Below are 18,979 nucleotides of genomic sequence, written 5' to 3'. Positions count from 1 at the left end.
GCAACCCACACGTATGAGAAACGTATATTTTTCTTTTACCAAAAGCCATCAAATGGTAAAAGAACAAGAAACGAATCTCTCTTAAATCAAAAAAGAAACTCTTGCGAATGTTATAAGAGGCTTTGAGACCTGACACTATAAGAAAAGTCTTTGTGACTCAATTTTTTCTTTCATGTTTGCACTAGAAGAGGAAAAGTTAAGAAAACTCATATAAAATAACTGATATTTTTCTTTGTTCTACTTCTTATAAGAAACAAAGATATTAGTTTATAGAGAACAGTGTAACCCCTTTTATAAGAACCCCCCTTTTTTAAACGCCCGATTCAAAAGCGTTGTAGAAATGCAAGAATCTCGTAACAGAAACTTATTTGAAAAGTCCTTCACACCTATAGACCTCAAAGAAGGGGAGGTACGTATTGTAGTGGTCCTGGTAGGACCACTACAATACGTCTAAAGTTTTAATTGCATTTCATTTGTTTTTACATAAAAATCATACTTGAGAAGAAATACCGACATTATTTTTTTAATACAGAAGGACCTCTCTAATCCGGAAGAGGGCTGTCCAGATCTCCAAAAAAACATGCCTGGTCGGACATGTGGAATTGAAATAATACATGCCCAAATCAATATTTTGCATTCCCGAGAAATATTACTAAATATTATAACTTGATTTACTTATTTCATTGTAAAAATCAATTATCTCTGTTAAAAAGAACATGCAAAATAGATTCACGTATAGCATTTATTCACACAAAATACTCTTAAAAAACTATTCATACGGAATACACAAATTTTTAATATAAATCATCACCTGAATCTGCTTTATTACTACTGTGAATGTTCATATGATCAAAACCCCAACACAGGATTTCCAATTTTATTTATCTTGCCACTCCTTGTCAGAATTTTTTTCTATCGTCCCCCCCGTCATGACACCTATCAAATTCAGAGCAAAATTTAAATATCAGTGCTGATTCTCATAAAATTTATACAGCTGTAATAGAAAATCTAAAATCAGTCAGCTGTAATTTTCTGCGCTGTGGTCTGAAAAGTACATTCCAACGTGTACCAATTCGTTAGAAGTTCCACAAAGGAATATGGACGAGGTGCATGTCGGGTTTATTAGTAGTCGCCTATTTACATTCCAGTACCAGACTTATGCAGATGCGAAGGACGCAGCAGCACCAGGCCACAAAATATTAGGAATCGTAAAAATAAAATAGATATAAAATGAATATTGACTACACAATCCATAGCAAGTGCCTAACAAAGTCAAAGCTGGGAATTAAATAATTGTAACTAAGAGCTCCTAAATACCAGTAATTTAGGAGCTACCGTCAACAAACCTTATTGCACAGTGCGTCTAGGAAGTCCTAACTCAAGCCTTTTTCGTCTCAACCGGTTATGGAATCATAGTTCAATTGAAAAAAGGTAAATAGATTGCCCATTTTGTACACACACACACACACACACACATGACATTAATTTTACTAGCACCCCTTTTCCCTAGTGAACTTCTTGACATGCTACGTGCCATAGCAACCCATATTTGCCTAATTACGCATCCATACAGTTATTGCGGCGAGCCGCCAAATGACTAATCCCGGCCTCATGATAATTTCAGTAAAATAAAAGTAGTCGTCTACTCTTTGCGGCCCTATCAAGAAATAACGGTACTTCATTGTTATAATAGCCCCTTACGATCAAGGAGGACCCCTTTGAATTCGCCTTCTTAGCAAAATTTATAAGCTATACAAAAAATTCAAAGGGACAAACATTCAGGGATCTCTCTCACTGAGGGGAAGCCGCTATAACGTAGTGCCAAAAAAACCTCTGGACTGCAGAAAGTTAAAGGCCTTCATTTCAAATGTCAAAAAGAAGAGATACCGAAGAAACACTTGCATCACCTCATAATCTTAATAAAAACACAAAAGATTTCGAGTTTTTTGGTTTTTTTACGGGCCCGCGTCGGGCATGTGACTGAAACAGGACATTCGGTCATTTGTCCAGCCCTAATCCGGACTCTCCAGGACCTAACGTCATATAAATGTGAAAGTCGTATAAACGGGGTTACAATGTACTAAAAATATCGCGTTTCTAGGAATCCATTTCGGACGTCGATTTCACCAATCACAAGTCTTTGAAGAGTAGTTTTTTATTGTTTTTCTTCTTCATTCTGGTTCATCTCTTTCATCTGGATTCCGTGATATCTGATCCTGGAAGTTATATAACCTTATAGACATAGAATCTTTCTTACTTTCGTTTGTTTTCTTAGAATTTCTCGGAGCTGTGTAAGGGAAAATAAAAAAGCAAGTAAAAAAAGAATTTATTCCTGACGTTTCTTGCGCCGTCAATCAGTATTAAACCAATGGAGGACAAACGTAAGATTTTTATGGCTGAACCTTGTGCAACTTGTATTTTATTATTATTATTTTCTTTTTTGTACATTCTTCCGAACGAATGATGATGGATAAAGAGAAGAGAAGAGAAAAGATTCCCCCACATACAAAAGCCTTTCCTCTGTCTTTATATTCCGGCCTATTTCTAAATTGTTTCGTTCTCTTATTATGTACTGCATTTTTGAAGAATCTCAACCGTGAAGGGATTGTTCTTACGGCATTCTTTTTATACGTCATTCCTTGTTGAAGTGAAAAAGAATGATACGACTTTCTTATCCTTCAGATATTATTGGTAAAATTAGATTTCGTTTGTTCCGTACATGGGCTGTACCTTTAAAATTTTATTCCGAAAGATATCAACGTAAACGTATTCCTATTACATCTTCCTTTTTTTTTTTTCAATATGATTTTATTTCCCGTGTCGTGTACATTGTAAAATTTGTTTCCTGAAAGATTTATGGTTTTTTTCCCTCATTTTTTTCTGTTGGAAAAAAAAAATCAGCAATATCACTTTTTATGTGTATAAAAAGTTTTTTGTTTTAGTATTATTTTTTCTATTAAATTTCATTTACTCTGGCCTTATATTGTTCCTCCAACACTGGTTTAGTTTCCGAGATAGGTATTGAACGTCCGGAAAAATACTAGAGTGCTCTCACGGAGAAAAAAAAGAATCAGATCTGATCCAGAAACGTTAGTTTGAATAGAATTCAATCGTTGTGTACAATATATTGGGAATTTTCTTCTCCCATTACTTACTTCTTACATTTCTACTGATATACATGATGTTGTTGTGACAGGAATAATTTATCACAAACTGTTTAGTCCCATGGACTAACTGACAGGACCCTAAAGGATGTTCATTTAGGATTTTCATCTAAAAACGGATTTGCAGTGTGTTTATAATTAAAGTTGGCGTGATCTGAGCTGTCTAACGCCTTAACTGCCCTTGGACAATTATGAAACTTATGAGCCAGCTCCCTACGCATTTCTGCGGGTCAGTATGTGTTCTACGAATTTCTAGGGGCAGGCGCGCCTTCTTCGCATTCATGAGGGGATACGCATACCTAGTATTTTTTTTGGGGTAACAAGAGCATGTCGGCATGTCTAAGGGGTGAACAAGCATTCTAAGTATTTATTGGGGAGGGGCGTGGGGGTTGTGCATCTTTCAGATGCGTCTACATGCGCAAGCTATGCGTTGTCCTTGGGTGGTTTGCTGAGATTTCCCATCCACGAGTGTATGCCTGCCACAAAATATTTCATCGCGAGCTAAGCAATACGAATTAGACGATCGGCAAAACTTGGGAGGCTCCGACAACGATGGATTGAACAAAGGAGCTTACGTCAAGTCTCTTTGATTTCGTACAACCAATTGTGGTGGGAACTAGATTGTATTGCGCGTGGGAATGGGAAGAAAAGAAAAAAAAGAGAGTGAGACATATATATATAATACAACTACATTTAATTTTGTGTCTATGGAATGAGAGCAAGAGCACGGCAAGTGAACCTGTGTAGAAGCAACTTTGATATCTATTGGGGTGAGCTTGTATCCTTAGTATTTATTGTGTGTGTGTGTGTGTGTGGGGGGGGGGGGAGCATGCATCCTTAGTATTTATTTTAAATAATAATTTCCTTAATATTTATTAAGGATGATCTAAGAATTTGTAGAATTTGTTGGGGTGAGCAAGCATCTTAAGTATTGGGGATGAGCATACAGCCTCTGTATTCATTTGGTGACAACCCAACCATCTTTAGTATCTATTACGGCAGCGTTTCTCAACCTTTATTTACTCGCGGAGCCCTTTTCAGTATATAATTTCTGTGGCGGTGCCTTGGTTGACTCCAGGAGCCCTTTTTGCATGTAATTTTTATGGCGGATCCCTGTAGACCTTTTTTATTCATCTACCAAATTTACTGATTTATTTTATTTTCCTCGAGCCGCAGCGGAGCACCGGTTGAGAACCACTGTATTAAGGCATGTTAAGTATTTATTGCCGGCAAGTCAGCATCCTAAGTATTTATGATGAGCAAGCATTATAAGCATCGCCCATACGCCTTTCAATCGTTACGCACATTTCGTACGCATTTCTAGGACTACGCGACGTATGCCCTTTGGACATTACCAAGGATGCGCACGCCTCTCAAGAATTTCCAGTGGGTAATTGAGAAATTAAAAGTAGGGAAACACTGGCTTGAAGTATAAGAAATATCTTTAACCTTAACGCGTTAAAAAATAAATTGACTAGCAAAATTTTAAAAAATATCACCATTAATTTTATCGAATACGACGATGGTATTTCCTGCCCTTCTTATATTAATGGTAGAAAAAACACGTTTACCGTAAAAATCTAGAAAAATAAAATAGCTAGATTTATAACGTACAAAGCGCGATAAAGTTATGACTACAATCCATCTAAATTTACTGAACATTCAAGCCTACAATGAGGCACTCATTTGAGATGCATCGTTAAATCCTATTGTGTGTGTGTAGTTTTCTAAGAGCTTCAAACTACGAGTATATAGCAGGAGGTTAAAAAAAAATAATAATAATCTTCTTTCATGAGATTAAAAGAATACAAACACACACATCGGTTGCTCTCTTTGAACACCGTCATCGATAACTTTAAGTATTATTCACTGATAGTGGAACTATCGGAGACAAAAGAGGTTTACCTACCGGTCATTAAGATAAGATGATAAGCTCCATGGGAAAGATTTAGGGGGAAAAAAGGCAGACTCCATTGATAAGCGTAGGGAAAAATAATAATTTCGGAAGCATATCTACTTATTTGTAGACACATAAAAATAAGTATCAGACAAAAGAAGCTAAACTACAAAAAAAAGAAACGAGGTGTAGGCAGAACATACCAGAACTCTGTATTCTTAACCGAATTTCTTGTTAAACGAACGCCCACCCTACTTCAAGTGTCTCTTCAAACATGAACGTCAAGGGAAGATCCGGTTGAAAATGTACTGATAAATCGATGTTTGCTTTTTTGTATCCATTGATCGGTGGCTTAAGTGCTTGAAAATAGAACATCCTGTTGTGATTTCGATAAAATATCGTATGAATGAAGGTCGATGTAATGGAGCATTGACGCAAGAAACAAGTGTAAGTGAAATAAATATAATTTTATTATTATATTTCCCTTAAAAAAAAATGGAAATCCCGTTTATAGAGGTGAATTGAAAGAAAATATACATATATATATATATATATATACAAACGTTGTGAGAAAAAAAAATGTATATATCCATATATACAAAAGGCAACAAAGTATGTAGACATTTCTAAAGGTCCATTCAATTGAGTAAAGGTTGGCCCAACTTGAAGAATGTCAAATAAAGTGTTACAAACATTCAGGGAATGATGGACGATCCTCTCTCTGGCGTTGACATGGAACCCACCTATTTTCAATGACAAGAAATATTGAATAAAGAAGGAATAGTCTTCCTGTGCTTTGTGCCATACATAATAAATAGTTTGTATGTTCCATGATCAACCAGCTAGAAAGTATTTTCTGTTTTTCCCAGTGGACAAATAGGCGTATTTATAGTATTACGGGGGTGTGTTATTATCTTTTTTTTAAAAATTCTATAGGAACGGAAGCTTTTACAAAAAAAAAAAGAAAAGAATATGTTAGAGTTATAACAATTGTTTATAATAAAAGGTTAATACGTTTTATTAAGGTTCTCATTGCATTAAGGCCATTTTTATTTTTAAAGATATTGTGTGTGTTGAAAACGAATTGCACGCGTTTCCAGAAATATTCATGCACAAACCTAGGATTTTCTCATTTTAGAATGTCATGTGTAGGGATTAGAAATACCATTAAAATTGTCAATTGTGATGGTCTTTGGAAATCATAACTAAACGACTCTTAAGAGGCGTATATTTCAGTCGCCACATATCACATGCACAAGAGATCGATTACTTAAAAAATAGATGTTTGAAGATCAAAGACATTTACGAGTCCCAAATAATGTTTTTTTTTTTATTTGGTTCACAGAAAAAACTTCTCGTGTTCCACAGAGTTATGCCAAGAGGCTAATGATGTGTCTAAGACGTCAAAGTTTTGTGAAATTTTTAAATAATGTCTTTAAGATGGCAGACACGTTGCGGTCCTATAAATAATTTTTTTACGATCAAAGGCATTGCGAATCCAAATGACATCTTGAAGATCCAAGTTTTGAGAATTCTAACTAATGTATTAAAGATCGGACATATATATACTACGACTTCCATTCTGTCAGTTCCATTCCTAAATGATGTTTCAAGATCAAACACATTGCGGATCCTAAATTATGTCTTTTCAAGTTGAAAGTTTTGCGAATTTTTAAAATAATTTTTGTAAGATCAAAAAGATATTGCGCTAGTCGTACATGATGTCTCCGTGATCAAATACATTGCGAGTCCCAGATGAATGACCGAAGCAATTTCGAATGGCGTCTCCAAGATCCAAGTTTTTTATGGAAATTTATATTTAAGATCGGACATCATGACTTTCATGATCATCATGACCAACTTTTGTTTGTCTATAGGCCACTTCTCACTACTCTGACGTTAGTGAGTCACGTCAGAGACGTTGTGAGTTCTGATTCGTGGAGATTCTGTGACGGGGGAATGTCATTCCCATTCTGATTCTGAATTCTGATTCTAAATTCTAAATTCCGTTTCTGAACTATGAATCTGAATTCTGAATTATGAATCTGAATTCGGAATTCTGATTCTTGAGAATTCTGTGACGCCTTGAATGACGTGTGAATGAAATTTCCACGTCACAGAATTCCCACAGAATTCACCATGTCACTGACGTGAAGTAGGACCACGTAGCGTCAGAGTTGTATGTAAAGGCCTTTATCCTGAGAAATGTAAAATCCAAAACATAATGCGTCCTGAATGATGTCGCTAAGATAAAATTTTTGTGGATTCTAAATGTTCTTAAGATGAAGTTTTATGAATTCTATAAGTCTATATGTCTAAACGTCTATAAGATCGCGGGGTTTTGCGACTTCTAAATGTCTCTTTAAGCTGAAAGACATTTCAAGTTTCATTTTATAAGAACTAATTAATGCTTACTATTAAGATTTAGAAAATGCTTTTGGAATAGAAGACGCTATTGGTACAGATAAATGATATCTTTATAAAGTTAAAACTTGCAGCTTAAAAGACATTATTTAGAACTCACAATACTTGAATCTTGAAAGTTCTAAATAATGTCTTTCAAGCTGCAAGCCAAAGCACAAGGGATAATTAACGAAAATTCCAAAGTGTAAAATCACAGTGCAGTCGAATCCCATTTCGACGAATAACCCGTTAAAGCGAAAATCTCGTTTTAACGAATACTTTTCTAATCTTCCAGATAAATTCCCTATAGAAATAAGGCAAAAACCTGGAATTCCTTTATGACGAAATTTCATTATAACGAAGTGATTTCACCGGTCTCTTAGAGTTCGTTATAACGGGATTCGACTGTAATTGAAATATTTTGATCATTCTGAAGCATCCTGCTTCATTTATTTCTATAAATAAATAATTGATCAATCATCAATTTGATCTAACATTCATCTGATTACCCAATTATATCAATGACTATTCAAATACTCACGTTTGTACGCGGAAAATCCTGAAAATGTTTTTCTTTTTAAATCACCGTGAGTTATATTTATCAGGCAATCGAGACTACGAAGCTATCAGTGAATGTGTTATATCCATTAGAGGTTTTTTTTTTCCTGGATCCATTTCCAGGACGACTGTAATGAGCAGCTTCCTGACCATTATTGTAATCCTGTTTCCGACTTGGTAGTACGCCGCCGCTTTCCTCTTCTACAACTGCGACTGACCATTCCCGAAAACCTCTAGGGACCCATGAAAGGAATATAATAGGAGGATTCTATTCAAGACATTCAAAGGACGGTCACGTCGTACCCCTAACGACATCTGGAAAACTACTCTTTTGCTGAAGTATTCGAGAGATTTCTGTGAAACGAGATCTAAGTTACGTATCGGAAAGTACAGAATTTTGATACGAAATCTTGTCTTTAAGTCGATGTTTAGGAAGATCCACTAACGGCCATGTTGTTCGTGGTGATCGAGATGGAATAAAATCTATTTGAAACGTTCCCGGAAACTTGTCAACCAATGCTACATGTTAGCCGAGTATTTTCGTTCGAGCGGGATGGATAAAATGGAACGTCAGTTATTAATGCATCGCCAATCAACTGCTTCGACAAGGAGACACCCAGTATCGATTGGGAAGGGTTGTGGTGTCGCAGGGTGTTTTCTTTAACAGAGGTGTTGGGAATAAATGGAATAGCTTACTTCCGGGGATCGTGAATTCTAACACAATTGACACGTTTAAGGGGTCATTTAAGTATTACGTCATCATCGATGGGGGGGGGGAAGGTGGTTTCCGTATTGCTGACTTTTGATGAGAAGGGGGGGGGGTTGGATGATGCTTACGTTATCAACCACCCTTTATGAAAATATGACATATTCTTGATGACATCTTATTCGGTGCGCCAAAAACGACAAAAATTTTTCGCTAGTTTGTGGACACCTGAACTGACATTCTCCCTATTGATAAGTGTCCCTTACAGAGCCACTTTAGCTATCTTTAAATGTTTCACGGATTCTTCAAGTGACCTGGAAATGTGCCCGGGTTACTTTAGTGATCTTTGAATGTACCACGGGCCTACTTCAGTGATCTGAAAATGTGCCACGCGCCTACTTAAATGCTCGGGAATTGTGCCACGGATCATTTAAGCGATTTGTAAATGTGCAGCTTAGTTCATTTTTACAAAATTAGGTTTGAGGGGGGCAAGCCACATCAGCTAACCTTCAGGGCCACATTTGGTCCGCGGGTCAAGGGTTTACCATTTATGGCTTAAAGGGTGAATCGCAATGAATTTCTTAAAGAGAAAATTTGAGTTCTTACCCTTCAAACAGCATTGAAATTGACAGAAATAGATTATAATAACATAAATTTTCTTTCGAAATTTTAATTTAAAAAAAAAAATGTTTTTTACATTAAAAAATATATTTTTTTGTCTGGTGGGGGGGGGGGAGGCATAGGAGCTCCTATGCCTCCCCTCTCCCGTGTACGTTTCTGATCCCACCAATATGCGTTAGGAGGTAGGGGGCAGTGCTGACGAAATTTTGTTGACGTTTGCTGACCCGGGGGACGGAGGGGATCAAAAATGGCTTGAAATTTGTTGACGTAATACTTGAACGGCCCCTAAAAAGAAATACGATCCATACTTAGTTGAGGCAACCATAGTTTTTATGGGCAGTATATTTGTATTTTATCATAAATATTGGTTTTTTATTGTCCTTATTGGGGTGTTTATATACAGGGTGGTGCAAAATGAACGTTATGGTTTAAATGCTTTATAACTTTTTTATTTTTGAATAAATTGTTAATACTATATTTTGTGAAAATACAGCATATGAATGCAGAATATTGTTAACTTAAACGTGAAAAAGTACGTCTCGCACACACAGGTGTCACCCATTTTCCACTTCACAAAGTCGTGCTCTTTCCAACACATGTTGCATGACTTTTCACAAAATTTTAGGGGTTATGGCATGGATTTCATTGCGAATATTGTTTTTAAGTTCAGGTATAGTCTGTGGCTTATTGACGTATACTCTATCTTTCAAATAGCCCCAAAGAAAAAAGTCTGAAGCGGTCAAATCCGGCGACCGCGACGGCCAATTGAAATCACTCCTACGCGAAATAATGTGTTCGCCGAAGATCTCCCGTAACAGAACCATTGTGTCCCTTGCAGTATGGGCCGTGGTGCCTGTTCCATTTCAAATTCCCCAAGCCTTCTTTTACACAATTCTGAAGCAAAAGAAAAAAAATGCAATATTAAATAAAAAAAAGTTATAAAACATATAAACCATAACGTTCATTTTGCACCACCCTGTAGTTTAGATATATATTCGACTTCCATACCTTTTATGGGCATCTTTTTCAGCCACCTCCTTGGGCATTCTATCTATTGTGGCCATTATATTTGTATGCAGTCAAACTCGGTTATAACGACATCGAAGATTCCGTGAAAAAATTGACCGGTCATTGCAACCAGGGTGTCATTACATATAAGAGGTTGACGTTTTCAAAACCTTTTTAAGTATGAAAAATACAGGGTGGGGTCCAGAAGTCTTGACCTATTTAAAAAAAATTAAACATAACTGTTTATGATAGAGGCTAACAACCTTAATCCCTGCGCGTACAAACTTTTGACAAAATATTTGGACAATCTCTTTGACGTATCAGCGATAAATAAATCTGTTTTACCTCTGGAATTTTAATAACGATTGGTGATTGTGCCTAATTCTGACAAGGTTTTTGATGACAATTGGTGATGTCCCGTATATTTTACGGATTATTATATAAAATCGCAGTTGACGGAATTTCATTTTTCTCAATGAAATATGGTCATCAGATCATTTGAATATTTTTTTTTCCTGAAATACATTTTTTGTTTACTGCGATTTGCACCAGTCCTTCATTTCCACACCCTTCAGCAATTTTAGCAGTAATTAGCAAATTTAATTTAAAGCAACGAATTGAATTTTTTCCCCCCGCAAAATTTAGTGATATCTCATATTTAAGATCACCATTTCCTGCATTCTCCTCCTCGATGATGTAATAGTGAACCTATAAGTATGTGAAAGTATAATTTTATTTGAACTTATATTGATATTACCAGGACTGTGGAAAAATTGGGATTGGCGCCTAAAATTTTCTATAAGTGGTCACTAAATCGGAGTCAAGGCAATAGAGGACGTTTTTAGAATTCACATCAGCGTATTTATTTACATGGAAGGGGACCGGTGTATATCCTGGAAACGTTTATAGAAATATTATTTTGTTGTTTTTCTTTGAAAAAAACTTTTTTTTTGGGCTCCTTAAAAAATTTTTCTCAAGCCTAAATTTTTTTTGTGATTTTTCAAGGTCTGGATATCAATTGCAACACGTGAATAATTTTATCAAATCTGCCTGTGGACCACCTACGCAACAGTCGCGGACCATAGGATGAGAAACGCTGCTTTAAGCAGTTTGTCATCTTCAACAGCTCTTTTTTTACTTTTTCTTCCAAAACAGATTCTGACATCTGGATTGGCCAGAATATAATGCATTAGAGACATGAAAAAATAAAAAAAATCCATAAATTCAATTGAAAAGTTTAGTGGCAACAGCCCAACACAGAAATAAAATGAAAAAAAATATATATAGATATGAAGTTCTTTTTTAATTCCATTCTATGTGTGACATTCCATGTTACAAATAACATGAAATGTACGTTTGACATCCTCTCTTCGCGTCACTCAAGGTGTAGACGCGTGTGTGTGCGTGCGCATGTAGAAATTTTGTAATAAAAATGATACAAAAAAGCTTTGAAACCTTCTCTTTCAAATGCTTTACGCAATACACACACACACAGCTTTCTTTGAATATTTTTTCCAAAAGAGGTCAATACGTCTGGATCACCTTGTGTAATCAGATGCAATCAAACCGTGCGCATTAAGTTGTTTTATTACGATTAGGGTGACCATATTTGATCAGGGAAAAATACGAGAAATTGATATCATAAATGCGGAATATCGACAATTCTCGCTAAAAATGCCCCATATTTGTCAGGTTACTTGGATTTAACGACAAAAATGTCGTTAAATCCAAGGTCGTTACGTTTTATTGACGTTATTAAGCAAGGTTCGTTACATTTCTCGCTACGGGAGTTGGGCGGAACCCCAAAAATTTTTCCAACTTGTCGGGAAAATGACCCGGTGTCCTTTAGGTCACACGCCAGGTCAAAGGGGTTCATTCGTTTATCCAGGTCAAAGTCTCCATGTATAACCTGATTATTTCCGTTATGCCTGACCTTGCACATAGTTTTTGAAATTGCATCTGAATCTACATGACTCGGGATTCTTTAGGTCCCACACCAAAGCTCCCCCCCCCCCCCCGATTAATTTTTTATTTTTACTTATTTGTTTTGTATTCTCAAACTTTTGTGTGTATATTCATACTAGTGCATGTTACTTTGAGTCTCGTATGTGAATGCATATCGTTAAGGGTCCTCTAGGTACCCTGAAATAGGGCCCCCCAAACTCATTGTATAATATGATTCTCTTCGTTATATGTCTGACCATGTTTTTTTTTGTAACTCTATATCATAGTTTCCCAAACTTTTTGTTCCATCGCCCCCTGCATCAGAAATTTTTTACTCTCATCACCCCCCCCCCCCTCAAACGAATCCGTAGAGTCCTACGTAAAATCTGAAGCTTCTATCGCCCCCCTGGACCATTCTGTCGCACACCAGAGGGCGATATTCCCCACTTCGGGAAACACTGCTCTATATGAATGCACATACATGACTAGGGGTCATTTTGGTCCCATGATAGGACTCCAATTACTATTATTATTTTTCCATCTTGTAACTCAGAATTTTCTCCGCCACGATCAAGCCGACCGGGGCAATGGGCTTATATCGCGTAAGCGACAGAGCCTGGTCGTGGTCGGTCCGTTCTGTTCTGTCGGTCAAATCGCCAATTAATCGTGATAATGTTATAAATTAACTTAAAACTCTAACTATAAACTCTTGGTGAGAAATGAAGAGCTACAGCAAGTCTGCAGTGATTTAAAATGTATTTCATAGGAAAAAAAGTTGAGCAGGGGCCACGCCAAAAATATGTGAGATTAATAGTGATATTTATAGTCATAATTACCATAATATAATCAATAAATCATGAAAATTATCTTCGTCCCTGATTTTAGTAAGGGCTATGAATTAAAGTAAGCTTTGTTGAAAAAGAGGGGGGGGGGGTCTTTTCAAATAAAAAAAAAAGGTCAAGAGAAAAATTAAAAAATTTTCCGCTTTTGTATCATATTATCCTAGTTATGATTGTCGTAATTATGATAATTAGTACGTGATAATGACAAAAATGTGTCGTTAAATCCGAGGTCGTAATCGTTTTATTGACGTTATTGAGCAAGGTTTGTTACATTATTCTCTACGGGAATTAGTCAGAACGCCTCAATTATTGACGTTATAACCGCGGTGTCGTTATAACCAAGTTCAAATGTACTCGGGCTTGATAGATGGTCTTCCAGAAAATAAAATCTCGAATTCTTCAACTAAAAATGTTTCTATATTTTTCCAGTATATCTGCAATATCTTTCAACTGTAATATATTTTCAGTTTTGCAACAGCGAAGAAGAAGTGGCGCTTACTAACTTCCAACTGACATTTTGGCAGATATGAACGACGGTCACTGATGGTCGGAGTTGATCTGTCGTTGAGCTGAAGCAAATAATACCCACAACGTATTTCTACCGTCCAGATGAAGAGCGTAACTCCAAGTTCGTTCACTTTAAAAGCTCGACATGCCTGGTACTTCGGTAAGAACTTTATCCAAATAATATTGATAATTTTAGATGTGTGATCAAAAATGAAGAGGTGACCAAGAGAAGTGGAAAAAAAAAACCACATATTTTTGTAGAAGCCGAACGGGATGTTTCTACGGTTTAGTTTACGAAAACTTTGCCCACTGACTTTTCGCCTCAGACGTTTCGTCCCCGGTACAATTCGCCTACTCCTGACCACCGGAGTAGGCGAACTGTTGAATAACATGTAAGTGACAGTATGAGCGACCAAGTGAGGGGGAATGAAGGGGGGGGGTTTCGTCTTTACGGACATTCACCCACTCACCTGGTCTCTCACACGCTCACTCACTTGTTCCCTCAGTCACTCACCCGCGCGGTTACACACATACGGTCACTCACTCCCTCACTGATAGGATCCTCATTCACTTGGTCACACATACTCCCTCACTGATAGGATCCTCATTCACTTGGTCACACATACTCCCTCACTGATAGGGTCACTTATTCAATTGGTCACGCACTTGGTCACTCATACCGTTATTCACTCATACAGTCACTCACTCACTCACTCATACTGTCACTCACTCACTCACTCATACTGTCACTCACTCACTCACTCATACTGTCATTCACCCAGTCACTTGGTCACTTACGGTTAGGGCAGGCGATATGCCAGGGAGCCAGGGACGAAACGTCGGAGGCGAAATTTCCGAGAGAATCCCTTTTTTATCGCACTGTAGGTGCTAATTTTCAAAGTGCACGTGGTGACTCCCCGAGGAGTCACCAAGCTTTATGACTGGCGTCACGGCGAGCTGTAGAAGTTACTGTTTGCCTATTCGGTATTTTGATGTGGTTTTTTTTTTTTTGACAATTCTAGAGAGCCGTGTATGAACGTTATCTAGGGTAAGTGAGCCACGAGTGGCAAAGGTTTGAGAACCACTGGTATGAAAGGTACGTGCACAGTTAAAGCCCGTTATAATGCCAGTTCATAATCACGAGAAAAATTGTCGTTATAACGGACTTCTGGTTATAAGCGAATTTTCACTGTTTGCTCTGTCTGGTTATAGAATCAAATTGTAGAAAATTGCTGCTGCACTATCTGCATTTAAACCATCAAGTCTTTTAGATATTTTCGGCCTGTTATTAACGAATGAACAGAGTTCTCTGGTCATGAATTTTTTCTTTTGTTCTCCCAAGTTAATTCCCCAAGACATAATAATTACTAAATCTTAATCTTTTTAGTGTCAGTAACTATATCACTGCTCGCTTCCACATGGCTGCATGGACACGTCAACATTTTCCCGCTTATCGGAAAGTTTCCCTAGCACGATGTATCAGTCAATCGGAAAAAGACTTTAAACTGCAAGTTCTACTTTGCCGTGCACCAACTCCGGTCATATAACGCAATACGCTAGTTTTCAACCGATGGAGTTGGGTGAGAACTGAAGTCATTATCTATTGGTGGTCGCCCCAGATACTCGGTCGAACTGGTTTTCTATGTTTTCCCCCGCGAAAAGAACCCATGTATCTTGACGGTAACCTTCGTTGTGGAAGACGAGCATTTTACCATTGCGCCACTTGTCCCGTTTTTACTTATGATCAACCACCAATCAGCACCATATATCGAGACGAATCCTTTACATACACACACACACGCACGAGCGGACAGGGTATCCAATAGAGATGCCCAAACTCTGCACAGCCAGATTCCTCGCTTAGAATACATAAAAAATGCCCAAAGAACTGTTCCTGTACGACCCATAGTTTTCGAGAAAAATGCGAAAGAAAAGTATGACGTCATATCCGGTGCTATATCAAACTACGGCTTGACGTCATTCCACGGCGCGCATGCATGCCCCGATACGCGTGGTGTATATTTTGCATATTTATCATCATGGGGGGTGCGGGCATCTTCGTTTTTATCCTCATCTGGGCTGTCATCGCCATTGTCACTTTCAAAGAGGATATCGTCTTCAGTTCCGTCCATCGCATTGCTGATGCAACACTTTTTGAAGGATCGGATGATAATTTTGGCGGAAACACAATTCCACGTCTCATGTACCCATTGACGCACTAGACCAATGTCAGGTTTTTTCAAGGGACCACTTTTTTGTAGTTTCTTTATCATCGAAACTCATCCATTCGATCAGCAAATTCCTCAAATAGTCTTTGAGAGGCTTGTTGATGCTCATATCTAAAGGCTGTGTTAACCCACAATCGACGTTAACCCACCTGGTATCAAAGATAATGATGTTTTCGATTTCTTTACCTCGGCTTTTACATTATCGGTTTTATGGGGTTTGAACATATCCCATACCAATAATGCCGGTTTCTCGAACACTGCTGCAAAAATTACTACTGATTGCGGGGGTCGACATTTTCTCATCAAAAACTGACCCGAGTATAAGAAAACCCCCCACTTGAGGAACGAATTTTTCCACAAAAAAACTCGGTTTATACAAGAGTATATACGGTATATAAATATATATATTTATATCAAAAGAGAAATTCATCTTGATATATGGTACCGAGTGGTTATAACTTCATCATGATATTTACCTCGTTAACGACACCAAATATATGTGTTTGAGACTTATTTCCTATATTGATTGTTTCCATTAATCCCAGGATACCTTAAGTACTTTCATGCTTTCAACATTTCCTAATAGACTCTTTCCACATCATTACAGCCATTTCCAGTCTCTCTCACGCCTCCAAATTATCGCAACGTCTTTTCGAAATGTTGTGCGATCGGATTGAGTAAGGACGATCATTCACCGTGGGCATTTCTCCCACCGGCAATAGCTAGGTCATTCACCACCACACACATCTTATACAAGTCGAACTTTCGATACATCTCTGGAGAAGGCCATTCTATTGCGATTCAATTTCACGCAACGATAAGCTTTCCATTCAAAGTGTTACTGTTCGAAATTTTCGATTGGGCTCTGGCTCTCTCTTGAAAGGTATTCGATGACCATAATCTTGCGGCACAGATTCTATTGCCTATCGATTTCATGTACCTATGAAGAGCGTGAATGCTGATAGGTTAATATCCAGAATGACGTAACCTGTCGTGGTGGGAAGACGACGACGAAATATTTGCCATGAAGCTAATGGTGAATACATGGCATGTGTTGCAAACTTGTGGTGGGTCAATTACTTTTTTTTTTGAACACTACTGTTGTGAAAAGCATTGTTGAATAAACTGTTGTCGAAAGAATTGTTGGATAAACTGTTGGTAGAAGCGTTGCTGGAAAAATTATTGTCAAAAGCATTGTTGGAAAAAATTATTGTCAAAAGCATTGTTGGAAAAAACTGTTGTCATGATTGTTGTTGAATGAACTGTTGTCAATAGCATTGTTTGATAACCTATTGTCAATAGCGTTGTTTGATAAACTGTTGTTAAAAGCATTGGTAGATAAACTGTTGTTAAAAGCATTGGTAGATAAACTGTTGTTAAAAGCATTGGTAGATAAACTGTTGTTAAAAGCATTGGTAGATAAACTGTTGTCAAAGTCTTTTTTGGGTAAACTGTTGTCAAAAGCTTATTGAATAAACTGTTGTCAAAAGCTTATTGAATAAACTGTTGTCAAAAGCTTATTGAATAAACTGTTGTCAAAAGCTTATTGAATAAACTGTTGTCAAAAGCTTATTGAATAAACTGTTGTCAAAAGCTTATTGAATAAACTGTTGTCAAAAGCTTATTGAATAAACTGTTGTCAAAAGCTTATTGAATAAACTGTTGTCAAAAGCTTATTGAATAAACTGTTGTCAAAAGCTTATTGAATAAACTGTTGTCAAAAGCTTATTGAATAAACTGTTGTTAAAACCATTTGGAAAAAACTTTGTCAAAACCATTTGGAAAAACTATTGTCAGACCCATTGTTGGAAAAACTATTGTCAGACCCATTGTTGGAAAAACTACTGTCAGACCCATTGTTGGAAAAACTGCTGTCAGATCCATTGTTGGAAAAACTGCTGTCAGACCCATTGTTGGAAAAACTGTTGCCAAAATTATTGTTGGATAAACTTTTGCCTAAACCATTTTTGGATAAGTTTTCTTGGTGGATCTATTATTGACAAAAGCAGCGGTGCAGAAAGAAACCATTGCCACAGAAAAAAAAGAAGAAAAACCGTGATGAAAATAGCCATTAAAAAAATTAACACATATATTCATTGTTTACACGCTGTTACACACATGCTTCTTTTTGCAACAATTGTGAAGTTCAAATTTCTTTAGAAAATTATTTTTGTCAAAAGTATTAGTGAGGATGGATAAATTGTTGTCAAGAGCATTATTGGATCAACTCTGTCAAAACATTGTTAGGTAAACTGTTATCAAATCTTTTTTTGAGAAATCAATGAATAATACGCAATTCAAATAATATGAATATAATACTTTTCACGGGGGTGAGGGCCCCAGGGGTCCCCATTTCCCTAAAAATCCTCGTATGACAATATTTCAAAACAGGCAACCCAACTCTTATGGCACTTGGTTTAATCTAAAAATATATCTACATTTACAGCAGTATCATGAATTTTCGCAATAGCGGTCAAAAAGACCGCTCCGGTAGTTCTCAAGTCGAAATTCTACATGCGTCACCTGTACATTTGCACACTGTATGCAAATGAACTTTAAATAGAAAACCTTGGCACAACATTTTTTTACCTATAAGCGGCTTATCACACTGATTGATAGATAGTCAGAAATTTTTTTTACACGTAATCTCTAGTAATGATTGACTATCGATTGGAAAAAAAAATCGCTGCGTGCAGTAAATTAACTCAAAGGGCATTGCAGATTTCCAACGATTGATGACAGGGGACTATCGATAACGATGCGTATACAGTATACATATTGATGTTGATAATTCAAATTGATAAATCCTGATAAATCGAGTAATATCAAGATACGCCTGTGAAAGGTTATTGATAATAATGAGAGAAGGGAATATATAATAAATTTCAATAACCAATCATTAAATAAAAATTAGGGAACAAAATGCTTCTCATTCAATTGTTTGTTTTTTTATGATGCTTATGATATCCATAGCTAGTTATAAAATCATATAAAATCCATATACAGTAAAACCTCCTCTAACGGCCACCTCCGAACAACGGTATTCTCCGAACCAATCATGTAGTTACCCCAGGTTATACCTCATAGCACCCGAATCAAAA

The 18,979-nt window shown here is 36.9% G+C and overlaps 1 protein-coding gene across 3 annotated transcripts in view; it reads left to right on the top strand.

Moving 5' to 3' along the window:
- The window catches only part of LOC149089692 (mitochondrial sodium/calcium exchanger protein-like), an 85,800-nt gene that overhangs the window by 11,067 nt on the left and 55,754 nt on the right, over positions 1–18,979 (top strand). The window contains exons 1-2 of one of the 3 annotated variants that reach the window (XM_089238112.1): positions 5,225–5,508; positions 13,611–13,810. In XM_089238112.1, the coding sequence (XP_089094238.1) occupies positions 13,796–13,810 (15 nt within the window). In that variant the 5' untranslated portion in view covers positions 5,225–5,508; positions 13,611–13,795. Of the gene's footprint in view, positions 1–5,224; positions 5,509–13,610; positions 13,811–18,979 lie in introns of those variants that run through there. The other 2 variants (XM_089238260.1, XM_089238179.1) reach the window with 2 other exon arrangements.

Source organism: Pholcus phalangioides, unplaced genomic scaffold, assembly GCF_987345545.1.
Source record: "Pholcus phalangioides strain wild (caught in Gottingen) unplaced genomic scaffold, Ppha-v1.0 ptg000001l_1, whole genome shotgun sequence".
Taxonomy (NCBI): Eukaryota; Metazoa; Arthropoda; class Arachnida; order Araneae; family Pholcidae; genus Pholcus; species Pholcus phalangioides.
This window is presented reverse-complemented; position numbering and strand designations above follow the sequence as displayed.